This window comes from Tachypleus tridentatus, chromosome 13, assembly GCF_004210375.1.
Source record: "Tachypleus tridentatus isolate NWPU-2018 chromosome 13, ASM421037v1, whole genome shotgun sequence".
NCBI lineage: Eukaryota > Metazoa > Arthropoda > Merostomata > Xiphosura > Limulidae > Tachypleus > Tachypleus tridentatus.
In genome coordinates this window covers 211,480,414-211,501,863 of record NC_134837.1, presented here as the reverse complement: position 1 = coordinate 211,501,863, position 21,450 = coordinate 211,480,414, and the positions used below count along the sequence as shown (strand labels likewise).

General features: G+C 37.0%; 1 protein-coding gene across 2 annotated transcripts in view; it reads left to right on the top strand.

The window, feature by feature from the left end:
• Positions 1–17,495: 17,495 nt before the first annotated feature.
• LOC143238587 (uncharacterized) overlaps positions 17,496–21,450 on the top strand; it is a 57,146-nt gene continuing 53,191 nt past the window's right edge. For both annotated transcript variants that reach the window (XM_076478950.1, XM_076478949.1), the window contains exon 1: positions 17,496–17,885. In XM_076478950.1, the coding sequence (XP_076335065.1) occupies positions 17,639–17,885 (247 nt within the window). In that variant the 5' untranslated portion in view covers positions 17,496–17,638. The remainder of the gene's footprint in view (positions 17,886–21,450) is intronic.

Below are 21,450 nucleotides of genomic sequence, written 5' to 3'. Positions count from 1 at the left end.
TCTACGCTGGCCGTCCCTAATTTTGCAGTGTAAAAATAGAGGGAGGGCAGCTAGCTAGTCATCACCACCCACCGCCAACTCTTGGGCTACTCTTTTACCAACAAATACTGGGATTGACTGTTCATTATAACGCCCTCACGGCTGAAAGCGCGAACATGTTTGGTACGACGGGGATTCGAACCCGTGATCCTCGGATTACAAGTCGAGTGCCTTAGCCACCTAGAATGCCGGGCCTCTTCTAGCGGCATGAGTGCAAAGACAGCTAGGGAAGGATTTACGAAAACCTGTGAAATGTCCGGGCCTCATTTTGCAAGAAACGGACGATGTTTGTTTAATCGAAGAAACTGATTAGTTGAAGCTTCTCTACTGTCATTCTGCTTGACATTACAAATATATTTTTCTCCTTGTGCATGGCGTGTTTCACTGTGAGTTCTTGAAAGTTTCGTTAATTAAACACATCTAAAAAAAACCTGATTAACTTTCCGTTATCATACATACTCCATGTCGACCTAAAACTTCCTTTATTTGAAATTATTACCAAACGTTACAAATAAGTTGGTTTCTTTTTTCTCACTTTACACGCTGAGATACTTCCGAGAATCGTCTGACTGAGTCATTTATCATCAGGCGCACGTGTCAAATACACACGCGCTATTAGTCATCAAACACTTGCATGTTTAAGAATTTATTTATTGATATATTTAAACTTGTCAGCTTTGTAAAACCTCTATATCTAAGATTTGTATATCAACAGAAAGATGAATTAATGGTGTGTAGCAATATCTACAAAAATGTATTTTTCTTTCTGTTGTCTTAATACCAATGACTAGATTGATAGCTTAATTAGAAGACATCGTAAAGTGTTGGGCAGCAAATTTATACGTTTTGGGAAGGCCAGTCTTATGATTTGTTTGGAATTAAGCACAAGCTACACAATGGCCAATCTGAGCTATGTCACGGGCATTGAACCCCGGATTCTAGCGCTGCGAGTCCGCAGACGTATCGCTGTGCCACTGTGAGGCCCAGTCTTTTGGATCCTCAATAAAACGACATTTCTTTCTCAATCAAATGTGTATATATATATATATATATATATATAAAACTTAATTCAAGAAGTCACTGGAAGTATTAAATAACCTTCTTAAATTTCGTTTTTAAAATGATAAATGAACCATCAGAGATATTAATGTACAATAAGATGTTCAAAACTGACTCAGTTATATAATTAATGTATGTTATGTGTGTGTAAAATTTGGAATCTTTTAAGAGAAAAACAGTCATAAAAAATTTACAAAAATATTGTATATACCAGTATAGAGTTTTAGGGTGGTAAAGTTTGATTTTTGTTCTTAGCATTTATCAAACTCGTTTACAAATAGAAACTGGTTACGAAAGACCAAGGGTCAAAAATGACCAGGTGATCCAATAGAGAAGCGTAGTTGCTATTTACTTCGAAATTAACCAAGTTTTCATAAATATATATAAGAATGTGTTATTTTAACGTAAAAAGAAGCCGAAACAAAATCGAATTAAACAAAAAAAAAACACGCTGCATTAACTGAAAAGATTCCAGAGTTCAAACTACAATGTGGTATTATAAAATGTACCCTAAGTTTTGTAGGTGACTGTGGAGGTAGGGCCCATATCGCGGTGGAGATACACCGTCTATCAGTCTTATTTTTATTTTTTTATAATCCCACATTGTAGCTTGTGCCCTGGAATTCTTTCAGTTAATGCAGCAATTTGATGTTGAATTTGTTTTTGTTTCGGCTTGTTTTTTTTATTTAAAATAACAAATTATATAATTAGTCAGAGGTTTGGATTTGCTGTTTTTAACGTAGTTCTTCCTTATTACTTTACTTATTTAACTTCATTAAAATGTAAATATTTTCACTAAAATACATAGGAATGTGTATACTGTTTATTCAGGAGCTAGAAAAACAGTATATGTACATGTGCATCGACACAGAATACAGTATACAATAAAACAACGATATAACAAAATATTTATCTTATATAAAACAGCAGAACGACCTTATATTTAAATCACGATTACTTCTCTATGTGACCTGTACATCACGTGCTGTCGTACCAAAATATTTCCAGTAGGTTAGTTTTATAACGTCATTTATTTTTATATTATTCTCTAAATGTAGATTAACACTTACTGTATCATATTGCGTTACTTTATTATTTTTGCTTGCTACAATATTTGTTGTAAATGAATAATAAAATAAGTTGATGAATTCCCTCATTTTATGTATCAAGTGAATACAAATTCCATGACAATAAGTTTTAAGCCCGAGGGACACACGTGTATGCCAAATTTTTAACTGTATGGATGATGACCTTAGCTTTCTAACGTCGAATTTTCACCAACAGACAGAGAGACAGATATAGAGATGATTGTGCGTTTTCGCTTCATATTCCTAGAATATTTTGTTCGCTGTTATTTAATACTCGTTGTTTCAAGTTATAGGTTACTCTAAATGGATGTTACGACAGTCATGCTCCAAATATAACCGGTAATGTTAGTTGTATTTGACTTCTTTATAGGTTCCTAAGCATTTCAGATTGTCGTGTGACGTAGAATTCAGTATTAAATGCTATGAGGTCACAAAACATGATGACGTAAAATACTCCTTTTCTATGATCTATAAGCAACTACTTTCGAATGACAATAACATTTGGAAATACACTAAAGTGATACTAAAGATTCGGTACCAGTGTCAAACCTGTTTTTCGCGTTTAAGATGAAAATTACGATTGGAAAAGTTCCATTATACCGCTCAAATATAAACGTGACATGGTGGACTTAGGGCGCTCAACTCGCAACCTCCAGATTGAGAGTTCGAATCTCTGTCACTAAACATGCTCGCCCTTTCAGCCGTGTGGGCGTTATAATGTTACGTTCAATCCCACTATTTGTTGGTAAAAGAGTAGCCCAAGAATTGCCAGTCTATCAGTGCTAAATTAGGCACGACTAGCACCCATAACCCTTGAATAGCTCTGCAGTGATGTGTGTGTGTGTTTTCTTATAGTAAAGCCACAGCGGGTTATCTGCTGAGCCCACCCAGGGGAATCGAACCCCTGATTTTAGCGTTGTAAATCCGGAGACTTACCGCTGTGCCAGCGGGGGACCTCTGCAGTGATTTCCAAGTGAATTAAACCCACATATTTGTATGTCTGATGCACCGCGTTGTAAAACTTTTTTTAATAACAAGTTGTTGCGATGGGGTATGAAGTAGCGTATGTAGAGAGATGTGTTGTTTTCTTAATCCGTCACGAAAGTTTGTTTTTGAATTTCGCGCAAAGATACACGAGGGCTATCTGCGATAACCGTCCCTAATTTAGCAGTGTAAGACTAGAGGGAAGGCAGCTAGTCATCACCACCCACCGCCAACTCTTGGGCTACTCTTTTACCAACGAATAGTGGGATTAGCCGTCATATTATTGCGAGGAAGATAAAGTTTTTTTAGTTTTACTAAGAATTGTAAGTAGTTTGTAATATTTTAAGTTAATCCCTCTCTCTCTCTTGTGTCAGTAGGCCTGGCATGTCCAGGTGGTTAAGGCACTAGACTCGTAATCCGAGAGTCGCGGGTTCCAATCCCTGTCACACCAAATATGTTCGTTCTTTCAGTTGTGTGGGACGTTATAATAATACAGTCAATCCCACTATTCGTTGGTAAAAGAGTAGCCCAAAAGTTGGCGGTGGGTGGTGATGACTAGTTTCCTTCCCTCTAGTCTCTCACCTCTGAACTAGGGATGGCTAGCGCGGATACCCCTCGTGTAGCTTTGTGTGAAATTCAAACCAAATTGTCTGACAGGAAGACGCCGCCTATCGGCAGAAAAGAACAACGATGTTACTCGATCCTTCAACGGAAGAATTTGTCAAAGGATCTCCGGTCAAGCTTTTGTCGTACAGGGAAGGAAGAAAGAAAGAATATTTCTCTCACGAACACAACAGTCAATAGCAAACTGCCCTCTTCTGGTGACTAACGCGATAATAAAGTCTGACAAAGTAAGTGACTTCATTTTCACTCCTGTACGAAGCTTTTCACTTCAGTGAACTCACCAACAACTACAACTTAGTATAAGGAACTATATGAATGGATAGAAAGCACAACATTGGAGTTTATAGCCACTCGAGAACGCAACGGTAAATCTTTCTAGCTTCCCATTCAGTATCCCATTCTTCAGAGGGAGCCACGTGTCTTAAGGATGCATCAAATAACACCAGGTACTTTTGTGCGCTAACAATAAAAGCCTTTTATTCGTTTATTCAGTCATACGCTGTATTTGTATAGTTTATTTCGTGACGCAGAGTTTTCCATTGCGATGGACATTAACTTGGAATAAAAGTTAACGTTATTCATAGAGCTACGTCTACAAATCAGGTTTCGATACCTGCGGGGCAGACAACAGATAGCCCATTGTATAGCTTGGTGATTGGTGATTTAGAACAAACAAACTCTTCATGATTGGAATAATTCATACGGGTAACTGAAGGGTATAAAACGTAACAGCTCCAGAATAAGGAGACCGAGCACTCCAGTGCCACCTGGAGGGAAATACCAAATAATGTTTACAATAACTTAAAAAGACATCGAACCGCTTCAATTTCTATATGGACCGTGCGTGGTCAAGCGTTCAGAGTGCTGGATTGCAGGATATTCACGGTTCACACCTTAAAGTTGCTAAGCACGTTCTGTTCTGTCAGCTTTGGGTGTGTTATAAGAATGACAGTCTATTATGGTGGGTGCTGCTAAACTACTATTTTCTTCTGCTCAGTGTTTTACCCTAGAGACAGTTGTACCTGAATATAATAACTGTTTTGACCTGTTTTTTTAGCCCTTGTATGCATATGCTGCCAGCCCAAATTGAAGAACACTAAACAACAGGATTTTGTGCTTGAGGCCATCCACTTACCATCTGAGAGTGAGATTCGAATTTCTTCACCGAACACACGTGACGGTGTTATAAAGTTAAGGTCAATCACACTATTCGTTGGTAAAAGAGTAGCCCAAGAGTTGTCGACTAGTTGCCTTTCTACTAGTCCATCACTGCTAAATTAGGGTTGGCTAGGTGAGATAACCCTCGAGCAACTTTGCGCGAACCTCTAAACAAACATCGGTTTCACCGTGCAGCCTTCACTGCAACAATGATATAAGCCTGTAGGTTGAACATTGTATTTTCGAATGTCTGAGAATTTACTGTGGACTTCATATATACAAGTTTCTTGAACTTCTTTCTCATTAAAACAGCTTGTTTATTACGTTCTTAACGGTACCAAGAGATATGCCTAGTTTCATCACAATGATGTTTTAAATAGAAAGGTTCTATTTCGTAATCATAGACCATGCTTTATAGATGAGGACGTTGTCATAGCGTGAGTTTCGCACCCGTTACTAGACAAAAGTCTCTTCTATGTAAATATTTCCACTTCATAGATGGCTTTAAAGGTTTCTTTATAAGTTAAACAATTACTTGGTACGAATATCCTTACTGAAATGAAATAAAATAAATAATCCTCCATCCATAAGCTTACATTAGTCGTGGGACATTGCTTTTTAAAATGGTCGGGAAACTTTCGTGAACCAAACACAGTTGCTAAACATGTTGTTCACTGCGCCACGGCCCGCGTCTACAGTGTTGCAGTTCAGTATTTGCATATGAAAATTGTTCTTATAAAGTATAATTAATTCTCTGCCACCTATAAATAGGAGTAAAACTAAAACATAACATAAGAATTCAAACCACGTAATTTCTTAAATTAAATTAAAGCTAAACATTAAAATAGAAAACGTCCTTCATTTTAGCAAATAATTAACAAAATATATAATTATACATTTGAGTTCGTAACATTTTACATGAAAAGCGAGAAGAGACCTAGTTTTATTAACGTAATTTTTTTACATGGAATTATACACGGATGATTTTTCTCTTACTTTAAAATACCTTTATTACGTGCTCGGCATGGCCAGGTGGGTTAAGGCGTTCAACTCGTAACCTAAGAGTCGCGGGTTTGAATCCCCGTCGCACCAAACATATTCGCCTTTTCAGCCGTTGGTGCGTCATAATGTCACAATCTATCCCACTATTCGTTGGTAAAAGAGTACCCTAAAACTTGGCAGTGGGTGGTGATGACCAGTTGCCTTCCCTCTAGTCTTCCACTGCTAAATTAAAGACGGCTAGCGCAGATAGCCCTTGACTAGCTTTGCGCGAAAATCAAAACAAAACTTTATTGCGAACACTCGGTCCTCTCATTAAAAATATTGTAACGAAGAAAGAATTGCGTTTTTTTTAATTCTACATATTAATTTCACCAAACGTTTTGTATATAAGCTCACTTTATAATCGGTGAGAATCCTTACCCAACCGCATAACCACCAGGCTTTTCCAATTAACTCATTTCACGTGTAGTCGAAAGCAAGAACAACATACGAGTGTGCAACCCACTGTAAAAATATTCATACCAGAGTGCATGTATTTAACAGCGACACCTTTTCTTAAATTTTGTTTCTGAATAATCATTGTTCCATATACTAGGACTTTTTTTACGAGAATAAAAACATCTCGGTGATTTTTCACCTCTCGTGAATGATTCAGAGATGATGTGACGCGTTTATGATGCAACTTTTGAAACATATGCTGGATATATGGGAATCTCAGGCATACATGGCATCTGTTTAAATAGCGTTAATATCCCACTGTATCAAATTTTTACCCTGATTTACCAGATTATTATCCTATCGTACCGAGTTAATATCGTGTTTGGTCTGCTTAGTATCCCTGTGTAAGAGATTAATACACCACTACATTAGGTTAACATTTCACGATTTTATGCTGAATATATATGTACGTGTGTGTAGAAACTGTTTAATAATGGTGACAAGAGCTCAGAACTTTACTGTTTATGTACGTAAACAAGAAATGATCAACATTAACTTTACGATGCTAATGAACCTGCGAAACTAATTGTAAGAAGCCTATAGTTAAACCGTTATCAAATAATCTTTATGTTCAGCAGGTGAAAGTTTAACAACGAATTGAAACATTTTAAACTATAAAGACAAACGTGCACAAACACCCAAAAGTATCGGCTCTAATTTGGATGTAATTATTCACTAGATGAGGCAGCTTCGAGCCCATTTAGGAGCCGCCCTTATGATATTTGTCAGGAAATTGCAAACAGACAAATTCTTAAAAAAAAACTGATTCAGTTGGAAATTGACATGATTCCATGGGATACAAATACATGACTCCACGTGGCACTAACGTGATCCAGTTGGCTAACAACGTGATACGGAGGATACGTAAGTCAATACATCATAGTTACTAATTAGTTACATTGGGATATTAACCTGATACAACGGGGTCATAACCTGATCAATTAGGATAATAACCCGATACAGCGGGGTTATAATCTGATCAATTAGGATAACAACCTGCTACAGCGGGATCATAATCTGACCCATTAGGATTATAACCAGATACCCTGAGAAATTTGGAAAATAATCCTATTCATTCTTCTTAAAACCCATCTAGTTTTAGGGATCAGCCAACGTCTTAAGTTTCAAAACTGTAGTTTTAACATCAATTCCAGTGTTACGGTGCATGGATTCTTATTTGAGTGAACTTCTGTCTTCGAAAATACAGTTCTAGGTCAACAATCAAACCATGAATTACAACAAACGAACAGCTCCAAGCTCTGAAAATCAAATTGTGCACAATCGTTTGTTTTCCTCGAGGAAATTTTGTTAATCACATGAGCTGATGACGGTTGAAATAATTCATAATTTTTGACAATGTTTTGGATCAATAAAAATTTAAAGCGATGAATTCAATTAACCTTTTGAGTATCGATTGCGTTAAGGTACTTCACCTATTTGATTTGACGAGAGATCTTATTGGAGTTAATATCCTATAAATAACTTTACATACCTAAAGAGCTAAGTGTCAGAGCTTCAGCATCTGGTATAAACAAATACATTTGTTTAGGTTGATTTGAATTTCGCGCAAAGCTACACGAGAGCTATCAGCGTTAGCCGTCCCTAATTTAGCAGTATAAGACTAGAGGGAAGGCAGCTATTCATCACCACCCACCGCCAATTGTTGGGCTTCTCTTCTACTAACGAATAGTTAGCTTGGCCATAACATTATAACGCCCCAACGGCTGAAAGCGCGAGCATGTTTGGTGTGACGGGGATTCGAACCCTCGACCCTCAGATTACGAGTCGAGTGCCTTAACCACCTGGCCTTGCCGTCCTACTGACACAAGAGAGAGGGCTTAACTTAAAATATCTAAAACAATCCAACAAAATGTTACTTTTTCGCCTCCAAATTATGTAACTTAAAGAAAATTCTGTTACGCAATAATATATTTGAAACTTTAAAAGAATTCCACAGAAAAAGAAATGGTTGTGTTCCAAAACACGTTATCTAACCAAATATTTCATTCAAATAGGCACCGAAATTCTAGATTTAATAACGTGTGCCTTTGAAACTATGTTTCAGGTGAGAAATATTAGATTGAAAATATTACAAACAAAATTATAGAACGAATCAAGTATACCTTCAAGGGGATGCAATGGCCTTGTGAGTAACTTATTCGAGAATTCTAAGTATCTGTCTTGTTGCAGTAAAAACGAGATCCGAATTTTGGGGTCTCGGATGTGGTCTAAAAAGCGACGATCGAATCCCACTATTCGGTCAGATAGGAAAAGTCCAAGAGTTGACGGTAGGTGATGTTGACTATCTCCCCTCATTTAATCCATTTGTTCAAAATTAGGATGACTATACACAGATAGACTCTTTCTAAAATAAACAAATTGTCACCTAGATAATAGAAAATCAATGTAACAATTTATAATTATTATGAAATGGAATATGTTTGTATATTTATAGCTCTTTTACATTATGAAGAAAACTGCAATTTCAAAACACATGGTACAATATAATATTTTATTTTAAACCAGCACCCCCAGTGGTTTAGCAATATGTCTGCTGACTTATAACGCTAAAATCTGGGTTTCGATACCAGTAGTGGGCAGAGCACAGACAGCCCATTGTGTAGCTTTGTGCTTTTTTCAAAACAACAACAACAACAATTTGAAACCATTAAATGAAAATAGGCTTAGGATGAAATTCACCGCTCAGAGCCAATAATAACTGAGAACTGGGGCTTTATGTTGCAGCCGTGTAATGTTTGCGTTTAGTGTAAGGCAGTTCAATTGTTTGTGTCTAGTTTATGGTAGCGTAATTATTTGCGTCTAGTGCAGTGTAATGGTTTGTGCCTAACGTTAAAGCCAAAGATGAAGAGAGGCCGTTATAAAAAAATTAAACTTTTAAAGACAAGTTGGTTTCACCACCCCTGTCTTCGAGTTACATGTTGGTCGATACGTTTGTGAATAGGGATATAATGACTCTATTTTTAAGCGTATTCCAAGACGACGTGTGTAAAAACAACTGGTTTGAGAAACACACACATAATGACCAACAAAAGATACCGAACTCCGTGTTTATGAAGTGACGTTAAACTTTACATACATTTAGGTTTTGTCTTTCAGTCACTGTTATTATTGCTGTTTTCATAGTGTGAAACTACAAAATGACGTATCTGCGGAGTATCGAACCGTGGATTTTAACGTTGTAAGTCAGTAACTTTACAGCCGTCCACTGCCCACGGATCTTTCCATCTTCTCTCAAGTAAAGTATTCTAACGAAGTACGAATCACTGTCACTCTGTTCAAACGAATGATACAAGAACAAATATATGGAATGAAACGTCACTCAAGCTTATACGTCCTCCAGCTATATATATCTTTCCGCCTGTCTTTCTATCCTTCGAGTTACCTATTTTGACGCTCTGCTTTCTCTCTCTCTTCTAATTGTTCTGTCTACTACTTAACTATTTTTATTTAGTTCACGATTTTTACTGCCATCTACTTTCCTCGTAATTTCGGTAATCCTTCGCTTCCCTCCCCATACACCCGTCGCCCCCCTACCTTATCAATAAGGATCAGGTTTTGTACCAGACAGTAATTCCCAGCTGACCACCACTCTCGGCCGAATAGGTCTCCGCTGTTTGGTTTACATCACAGATCCGACATGGTTGGCGACGTGAGTAATCCAAACTGGCGGCAGACCGTGATGTCATGCCTTCAGGACGGGACTAGGTGCACAGGCCACGCGACCGTCGTCTCTATACGTCACAACGGCGCGAGACCACCGCGGAGGTCCTTCCCCCCTCCCCTCAATGGGCCTCTGTTACAACATCGTCAATTCTTTGCGAACAGACACTCAAGTAAGTTGACCTTTAGGAAGCTGACCCTAATTTCGTCACTGATAGGGAATATTTTACGCAAGACAGCACCGTGGCGTTGACCGAAAGTGTTATCTAACCATGCTGATGGATCAAAGCACATGGCCCAAGCATGAAAGGTCATTACCGTCAATCTAATGGCACTTTCCGGGCAGAAAGTTGTTCCACCAAACGGCTACTTAGGTCGGCGTCAGCCTGGCAGACTACGGTAGAACAACAACCGTTCGACACTGCACAGGAAAACAATGTGTAAGACTAGTATATACAATAAGTGATGGTCATGTTCGACTCATGTGGTTTGACTCATGTGCCTTGTAGTGAAGTAGAAGAGGCCAGGCTCTTGACGTGTTGACTTACTTATGGATAGTTGCATATGAAACTCGAAAATAAAAAACAATTGTTTGTTTGAAATTATTGGGCTATCTGCTATCTCCACCGTGGGGAACCGAATCCCGGATTTTACAGCTGTAAGTCAGCAAACTGTCTCATCGGAAGACATTAAAGAGGGTTACCTCCCCACTTCACTTACATAATAATTATCGTTGTGTGAGTGTGTGTGTGTGTGTATACTTAATATTTTCAGCTGTTACTGAAATATTTATCTACATACGTATAGGATACAATTAAGCTTTGATAAATTACACCTTTCGTATTGCTATTATATGTTAATTGAAACAACCAGAAGGAGACATTCGTTGGTAAAAGAGTAGCCCAAGAGTTGGCGGTGGGTGTGATGACTAGCTGCTTTCCTTTTAGTCTTTCACTGCTAAATTATGGATGGTTAGCGTAGATAGCCCTCGTACAACTTTGTGCAATATTTAAACGAAACCAAAACCAATCTTTCAAAGGAAGCCTTTATGTTCAGGGCAAGAGATTATTTTGTCGCATAAGAGTGAACACCCAATCAAACACGGTTAAAAAGACCGTTTTCGTAATCCCACAAAGTTCGTTTAAAACGCAAAAAACTGCCTTTGTGGTCAACAAATAATGATAACGATTGCAGTTCTAATAGAATTTTTGATAAATTGCAGGTATTTAAATTTCAAATATTTACGAATTACCAACCAATCCGGCACAACGAAATCAATACCTGTGTAACACTCCCGTGAGAGCGCTACAAAACTTTTGGTGGAACGGCTGTAAGCTTGCGGACATACAAGGCTAAAATTCAGGATACGAGTTCCTAAAACAGTTGGCGCAGGGCTAGCCCAATGTGGCTTTGCTCTAAACGAAAAACTTTAAAACTGACATACAAACAAAGTCCTGTTCTCCTGTCGTATCTAGTGTCACATACTGTTGGCTTCCTATATTTGCGGTTAGTAATTAGTAGAATTAATTAGTTTTTTTAAAATTAGAAAACATAATTAATAACGTGACTTGCTCAGTTAATCAGGCATAAATTACGTTCTCACGAGAACGATATAAACGTCAATTTACCACATTTTATAACCGTTTGTTATAATCGCTTTTTACAATACCTTTCAAATATATATGCATATATCCCGGATGTGTTCATACTTGCGAGATGGAAAATAAAAACTGCTAAAATATGATAATTTAATACATTAAACTGATTAGGAGAAGGTTGCGTGCTACCATTAACTTTTCTTTGGATCAAAATTTTCGCGACTTTCGCGCAAAATACCACAAAGAATTACCTGCCCCTAGCTATCAATAATTTCAAACCTGTTTGTGTGTTTATGGCAAAAGTTATTAGACCTATCCGCCGCTGTCCCTAATATTAGACAACTTTCCTGAAGAAGGCAACATTTTATCAATAAATGGTAGAATTTGATCGCCACTCAATGTGTGTTTGTGTGTATGTTTTCTTATAGCAAAGCCATATCGAGCTATCTGCTCAGCCCACCGAGGGAAATCGAGCCCCTGATTTTAGCGTTGTAAATCCGTAGACTTACCGCTGTACTAGCGTCACTTAATGCTTGTATACCGTGTTTCTCCGAAAATAAGACAGGGCTTATATTAATTTTCACTCCAAAATATGACACTAGGGCTTATTTTCGGGGGATGTCTTATTTTGATATATTAAAAAAATGAAGTTACAAAGTAAAACTATTAAACTAACCATTTAAAATATACTATTATTAAACTATTAAACTAACTGATTAATACTTAAACAAACTAATTAACTAACTATTAAACTAATTAATAATTTTTTTTTAATTTATTTCCTCTTCCTGCCACTCTTAACTAGGGCTTATTTTAAGGCTAGGGCTTATATTAAAACTATCCCCAAAAATCACACTAGGTCTTATTTTATGGGTAGGTCTTATTATCGGAGAAACACGGTAGTTAGTTACGTTGCTAATTTGGTTGATTTACGTATATATTATAGTTCGTAATTCCAACTAGTTTCCTTCCTTACATACCAAAGAAATGAGTACGGCGTTTGAGTCGCAGTAATTTATATAATTGACTTATACATCTGTGGTAAACAAATATGCAAGTTAGAATCCCACATGATGTTAGTTCTCGTTACCACAGTTGAATCCCAGTATTTTAGAATAGTCTACATAAAAGTTTCTTTTAAGCCTAAAATGTATCTTGCGTCCATAATTTATCAACAATATTAATGAATTAAATAGCCGGTTGGAAACTGAATAAACGTGTAAAGGGCTAAGGAAAGGGTTCGTATGGCTTTCAAGGTCATTTTAAGTGGTGTAAACCTCGATAATTTATCGTGCTCGGCCATATCAAAGGGGATTCTTTCATTTTCGTGTAAGAACCAATCAAAAAAGACTAGCGAAGTGACATGTGACTACACGTATGTGTGTGTGCTTACGGTTTGCTTCATAAGCTTCAAAGTAATTATCATCACGTAACCTGCCCTTCCTCTCTTTGCGCCTGTAGTGTAATACCTCCCCCCCCCCATAAATGTACAGTTGAACAATCACTTACATAAAACTATGATCGCGCTATAGTCGAATAAATTTCGGAAGTTATTACTACTTTGAACGTTTCATTTTGTTGTCTTCAATCAAATTAATTGCTAGATAGAAATTGTGCATCATAAAGTCAAGAGTCCAGACCTGATACAATAACGAGGTTTAACTCGCATGTCAAGTCTATAAATTTATAAGTCACTAAAACAGTATTATGATAATAGCCAGTAATCAATTTATTTAATTATATGGGGACTTAAAAGTTTTGCGGGACCAGTGATTTTTAACAAATTATCTCTTCTTTATCAGTGTTAAATACAATAATAATATCACATTGTTTTTCAGCATTTATATATAATAAAATCGTTACGTATCGTTTAACGAAAATAAAAACTTTATAAACATCACTTTACATTTGCTTTAATGAACATTTTATTGACAATTTAGATCAATTGCAGCTTTATAATTTATTGGTCTCCTCCTTAAAATGTTCTGTCCACCCCTCCCAGTGGAAAATCTAGCTACGCCACTGACTATTCTTACATCTTGTTTTCTAGTTTCCACTAAGAATCAACTGGCCAGTCCTGTTCAGGTCTCACTGCAAGGGGTTATGGACCCCACAAAAGAGCAGCCATGCCTCACATATATAAATTATAACCTCATAGGTCCCTAAACTTCTTCCTAACGGTTGATTATAATATTGTCGTGTTAGGATTTTAGTCACATAACAAGATTTCTATCTACTTGTTTGTATTACTATACACTTTAATTGTTTTATTTTTCTTCGTAGTTTCTTATGATTTGCCCATCGGAGATTTTATATCGATTTCTAATGTGTTTTATGTATCCGATATTTACTTTTTTACTAGATTAAAAATAAAGCACTGGAAATACATAATATTACAGTTTCAAAGATAAGTGTAATAATTTATCACTAATCGCTGTTTTGGACACTTGTTATTTTAATGCTAGTCACTTACTGACTGCAGCTAACTACATTTGACCACTGGTGTTTTTAGTCAGTTTATGTAACAGTTATAACCATGGTACGTATTTACAGCGATATATCTATAAAAGACTGTCATCACACGAACGTTTACAAATATTTAGTAGATTATCTAAAAACACGTTGCATTACCAATTGAAAACTCATATCTAGCAACGTGTGTAAGATTATAAAACGTTACTTTGATAGACATGTGAATTAATTCAGCCTTAGCACACACTGTACTGCTTCTATAAACACATAAACGTAAAAAAAAACAAAAAAAAACGAAAATTTTACTTCACTAGAATTCTCGAATTTCCATCTGGTGACACAAAAAAAGACATGTTCTAAATATCCAAAAGCACGTTAGAACAATACATAATATACTTAATTGCAATTGTATGTGTTTCGTTCAATTGGAACTGTACCTTAAGAAATGTTGCACCATTAACAACAAGGACTATAAGATAGTAAAAATGATGCACCATCAACAACAAGGACTGTAAGATAGTAAAAATGATGCACCATCAACAACAAGGACTGTAAGAAAGTAAAAATGATGCACCATCAACAACAAGGACTGTAAGAAAGTAAAAATGATGCACCATCAACAACAAGGACTGTAAGAAAGTAGAAATGATGCACCATCAACAACAAGGACTGTAAAAAAGTAGAAATGTTACACCTACAACAACAAGGACTGTAAGAAAGTAGAAATGTTGTATCATCAACAACAAGGACTGTAAGAAAGTAAAAATGTTGCACCATCGACAACAAGGACTGTAAGAAAGTAGAAATGTTACACCTACAACAACAAGAACTGTAAGAAAGTAAAAATGTTGCACCATCAACAACAAGGACTGTAAGAAAGTAAAAATGTTGCACCATCAACAACAAGGACTGTAAGAAAGTAGAAATGTTACACCTACAACAACAAGAACTGTAAGAAAGTAAAAATGTTGCATCATCAACAACAAGGACTGTAAGAAAGTAAAAATGTTGCACCATCAACAACAAGGACTGTAAGAAAGTATAAATGTTGCACCATCAACAACAAGGACTGTAAGAAAGTAAAAATGTTGCACCATCAACAACAAGGACTGTAAGAAAGTAAAAATGTTCCACCATCAACAACAAGGACTGTAAGAAAGTAGAAATGTTACACCTACAACAACAAGGACTGTAAGAAAGTAGAAATGTACTAAAATGTCCCTATCAATAGAAAATTAATATTCCTTGCTAATTTATATTAGACGTGTATGTAAGCTTTTAAGGCATCACAGAAAATTTTGGTTTTAAAAGTTTGGTTTCAACCATGAATGTAACGTTCACAGTTATCACGCACCGTAACGAAACCGTCTTGCGTGTTATCAGTTTCTTATACAAACATTTTTACCCATAAATAGACCTAAAGCTGAATTAACACCAGCAGTACACATGGAAACAAGTGTAGATGTGTGGGTACTTGACCTTTTGTTTATGTCTTTGATGTTAGCACTAATTTAAACAAATATCGCATTGTTAAATTAAAACCAGGAAATAACTCGCAAGCTAGCAAGCACGCGAAATAAAAGGTTAAAAATTTATTGTAATATTTTTAGAGACACTTACCCTCCCGTATAAATAGAACTAATAGGTAAGATATAATCAACGTAACTATGATATTTTCGAAGAGTGGTTTTACTTGTTTTATATATTTAAAAACGAAACGTTGTTCGCTCCTCTATATAGTGCTTTCTCTATTCATACCATCCGTTTTTAAATATATAATTTTCTCTACAAGTGGATTTTCTCGTCATCACGAATTATGCTTCTTTATAATATACGTATCCAATATTTTCTAACACGCTTCCAAACGAATGTTATATACTTTACGCAAGTTATCAAACAATTGAATTAATAACATCTAGAACCGTGGATATCGATATCATATTGCTATTACTAACATATGATGCAATCGGTTTGTCAGCTCGACACTCCTTGTATGCGTTATTTGACACAGATAATCAAGTGATAAGTGTCAAATGCCAACATGAAGTGTTCAGTGACACGAAGCAGGGAAGTGACACGGATAAACTTGAATAAATCACAACTAAGCACACAAAGTAAACAGCTGTTACCTACTGGAAACTGATATTCCGCAAACCTCGGAGTCCACAAAGGAAAACTGAAAAACATGTTAACCAATCGCAGCTCGATTTCTTCAGCAACTCCGCCTCCGATTTGCGTCGGTTTCGTTTCAGATGTAACTCCCTCTTCTATATACAGGAGGCGCAACACCCAATAATTTCACGTGTTCTCATATAGTGAAAGAGCAAAGGGGAGGAGCTTACTTATTGTATCCCCCAAGAGTAGGTGGCGCCACAGAGCAAGAAAACGCGTATTCATCATATGATGAGAGGCTAACCCAAGTGACAGACCTTGCCGTTTGGCCGAGGCCTCGCAGAACGTTAGAAAACGGTAACCGTTGTAGAGGGCGCCACTTCCTATACGTGTTTACTGGGCAGCGCGTCGACGAGCCGAGGCTGAATGAGCCGTGGATTGTTACAAACTGTTGAATGTCGCCAATAGCATTCTCAAGTCAGTACGTTGTTACTGGAGCGCCTGCGTACGTCTAGAAAACAGACTTAAGTACAGAGTAAGCACGTAAGAATTCCCAGTGTTGGAAGTTTGGTACGGCTTCGTGAGTTAACACCCTGACTCGATCTGCCAGCAGAAAGATAAACTTGCACAGAACTGTGTATCTATGTTCAAACACACACTGTGTTATTTCGTATCACAAAACATATTTTGGGAGTTAGATACTTCCTAACTCCCCATGTGTATTTGCCCCCCCCTCATCTAGAATCCAAAGAGTTAGGTAATCACATTTTAGAGAAATGCAGGATATCATCTATTTGTTCTTATAAGGATCCGCATATATTCTGGTCGTGTTTTCACAATCTCCGTTCCGACTAAAACTGGCTTATATTCACTGTTGAGACCGTAAAAGGATCTAACGAGAGAGAAAGGTAACCAGGGATAAATAAGATTGTAACTAGAATAATATTCGCAAATTACTCAAATATTCGTGAGAAATTATTAAAAATCAAACAAATTACAATTGTCATTTGCCTCCATACAGACAGTCGATACGAATGTGAACTTTCGCATCAACTGGCGCCAGGGCTCTGAAACCCTACGCTCAGTCAACTGGATATTTGACAAATGGTTTGAATAAGATTCAGATGTTTCACTCTAGTTTCCTTTTATTTCTACCTTCACATTAGCGATTATTTGGCGAGCGCGCTCGTTGTTAACTGGCATTTTGTTTGGCCAAGTGTTAGCTTTATTTACACAGTTATAACATCCTATTGACACCGACAGTCATATATCGAGAATATATTTAATTTCACGTCTAAAATCAACCGCCCCACCACGAAATCTATGGTGGCGTCAGGTCCACGTAGCCCGGCCATGGACCCCGGGGACCCACCGCCGCCGCCGCCACCTGTCTCTTTCCATGCCCGTGCGAACTCTCTACCCCCGCTTTCTGTTCGAGCCAAACACTTTTCAATAGACGCTTTGATCGCGAGCTCACACATAAACCCGGACGGAGGATCTAGCGACGACGGCGGCGACTACAGCTCCGACCGGATGTCTCCACAGGACTGCGAGACCATATCTCCTCTGGGTAAGTTGTAGAAAGACTGATTATACACTCTTACATAGTTACCACGCTGTTGTAGAGACATGGGAAATGACTTATCTTCTAAGAGAAGAAATCGTTCTATGGTAGTTTACGAATCATTTTAGGTACAGTTTACGTAATTTGTAACCAACACGGAATTTAATCAAACGTTGGATTCAAACAAGGAAAGTGCTTGGAGTTAGAAAATAGGCTTAGCTGAAATATGGTTTATATTACCGTAACTGGCCATTGCCAAAGATATATCATACGGCATCTAGCAAACATTCGAGTCATTAGGTAAAGTAGCTATAAATGTTAGAAGTGTCGAAATTTAGCAAAATGAACCAACATACCTGAAATACATGATAAAAAGTCCCTAACATTCAGAATGGAATGCGAAAAAAACACCTGAAGTTTACGTGATTTCCATCACATATTTTAGGCCTACAAGACTGTAACCGTCGAGCTCTGCGAATATTCACATTTCTTTTTAATATAGTCGCTATAACAATGTACCTGCAAGTTTCGAATGTTCGTATAAATATCTTATTTGAATATACAACTGTAATATACGAAACAATATGGTAAAAAAGCTAAACTCTATACAATAAACTTACACCTGTCAACAATATATGACATTGTTTTATTAATACGACGTGGTAAAAACTCTTATTTCACTTCAATACATTACAATACAAATATAACACGGCAAATAGGTATATCTTTCTACAGTATATGACATCATGAAACAAATAGACGTGGTGTACAATGATACCTTTGTATAGCACTTAATATTGTGATATACATACAATAAAAACTATATCTCTGTGTAAATGTGAATATCTAAGTTTATACGTCATTTCTTTAATTTTTCAGTAATAACATTATTTACAGTGTCCTTATATACCAATTATATTCAGCGTGTCTTAATGACGTATTTAATTTTCCATTTAAAATGTTAATTTAACGTAGAAGGGCATGATAACACATGAAATAAAACGTATTTGTGATATATCTAAAAAAATTAACATTTTCTCCACTTCCTCACTCTTCATTGTTTATATATACAATTGAGTTCTTTAGAAAACATCTGTATAACTTTACTTCATGTATAATTTATGATCCTGCATCTGTTTGTCTCTTTCGTGATTCAACGTAAGTAAAATAAATTTCAGTAGAGTAGCGTGTTAAACTGTAACTTAACTATTTAAAGCAAAGCTACATCTAGAAAATAATTATAATATATTCTCGGTAGCATGTTGTATGGTTCCGGGACGTGTCCATAAAATAATTTCTTAGCATCTTCTTGGCCATTAATCTACAAAGAGACAAAAAAGATTGTTTTGGAATTTTGCGCAAAGCTACGCGAGGGCTATCTGTGCTAGCCGTCCCTAATTTAGCAGTGTAAGACTAGAGGGAAGGCAACTAGTCATCACCACCCACCGCCAACTCTTAGGTACTCTTGTACCAACGAATAATGGGATAGATCGTCACATTATAACGTTATAAGGGAGAATATGTTTTGTGCGACGGGGATTCGAACCCGCGCCCCTCAGATTACGAGTCGAGCGCCTTCACCACCTGGCCAGGCCGGTCCCTGTATTCTTCTACCATAAACACAGTATATTGAATGGATTGAACAGAACGCGTTTGTAAAAGTAGATTAGGAAACTTCCTTGAAATAAATGTTCAGAAAGAATATATTCACAATCAGCAGTTTATATTATTTATATTCTGAACGAGAACTGTTAAACAATATTATTTATTTAAAACATATTTTTCTAATATACACAGATGTCATTCTATATATTGCTATATTTAATATTTTATTCACTTATAATGCAACACGATTTTAACCAATCACCAAACCGTGAAGACTAGATGAAGCAAAAGTATACTGATTTCCTTTTCTTTTAATATTTCACAATTATATAACAGTCCTCGACTAGTTTCCAAGCTGAAAAGACTCTATTGAGACAGCAATTCCTTGTTTACCTTCATTTTTAAACTTAACATTTGTACAATAAATCTTTAATTAAACAAGTACCAAGCTAATAAGCCTCGGTTTAAGACGTGTAACCCGGTTTACCTTCCTTTAAATAGTGTAGCTTTGGTTTGGTTTGCATTTCGTGCAAAGCTACACGAGGGCTATCTGCGCTAGCCGTCCCTAATTTAGTAGTGTAAGACTAGAGGAAGGCAGCTAGTCATCACCACCCACCGCCAACTCTTGGGCTACCCTTTTACCAACGAAGAGTGCGATTGACTGTCACAATATAACGCCCCCACGGCTGAAAGGACGAGCATATTTGGTGCGATGGGGATTCGAATCCGCGACCGTCAGATTACGAGTCGAACGCCTTAACCCTTGCAAACAGGAACTACAGTCGTTTGAATGCAACAGATGTAATTAACAAATATGATGTGAACTGCGACAAATACGTCGTTCAGCGGGTGAACAGCACGATATCGATTGCATCAAGTTACAGAACGTTTCACACTGATTGGTTCGCAGATCTGAAGTGAAGCATTATGGGTGAGACTGGATTATCTATTCACGATAACAAAAACATTATATGCGTGTGTGACAGGGAACAATTGAAGTAGCTTCGAAATTCCTCTCGACAAAATAACTGACACAACTTGACATTATAAAGATATTCCTATAATTTTGTTTTCAGGATTAATTAGGCCAGTCAGGTTGAGAAGAACTCGTTCCTTTTATAGGGAATGAGCAGAAATAGAACATTCCACGTGTTTTATTAAGGAAAACTTCGTTACACAATAGAAGAACAAACAGGGCTATCCTAAGAAAGTAGCTATAGAATAGGTGAAACCACAGAAACAAAATTTAAATGATCCATTGGAAACTAGAAATGGTGAGCGTGAGAGAGCATTATTGGATATGGCTGGATCTATTGAATTATAAGAGCATTCGGCATTTCCCTAAAATCAATACTTATACGTACATATGAGTCCCTAGAGGGCTCTGCCTGTAAATCGGGATGTCATATTAACTAACATATATGAAAGGAGTCTTATTTTCAATTGGCTTTTTCTCGCTGTTCTTGTTCTCTCTTTAATCTGTAGGTAAGAGTGATTTAATAAACTTCTATCTTTATAACACAGTAAAAACGTTACCAGGCTATACTTTAAATTTTTAAAATGTTTCTGTTTGTTTTGAATTTCGCGCAGAGCTACTCGAGGGCTATCTGCGTTAGCCGTCCCTAATTTAGCAGTATAAGACTAGAGGGAAGGCAGCTAGTCATCACCACCCACCGCCAACTCTTGGGCTACTCTTTTACCAACGCATAGTGGGATTGAAGGTGACATAATAACGCCCCCACGGCTGGAAGGGGAGAGCATGTTTCGTGTGAGGGGAGATTCGACCCCGCGAGCCACGGATTACAAGTCAAGTGCCTTAGCAACCTGGCCATGCCGAACCGTGTACAGGAGTGGTCGAGTTGTTTACTATAGAGATATGAAACGTCTTAAAGTCTTCGTACAGAAGTGGTCGACTTGTTTGAATAACGAAAATAATACGACAAATACAGCCAGGTGAAACGTCATA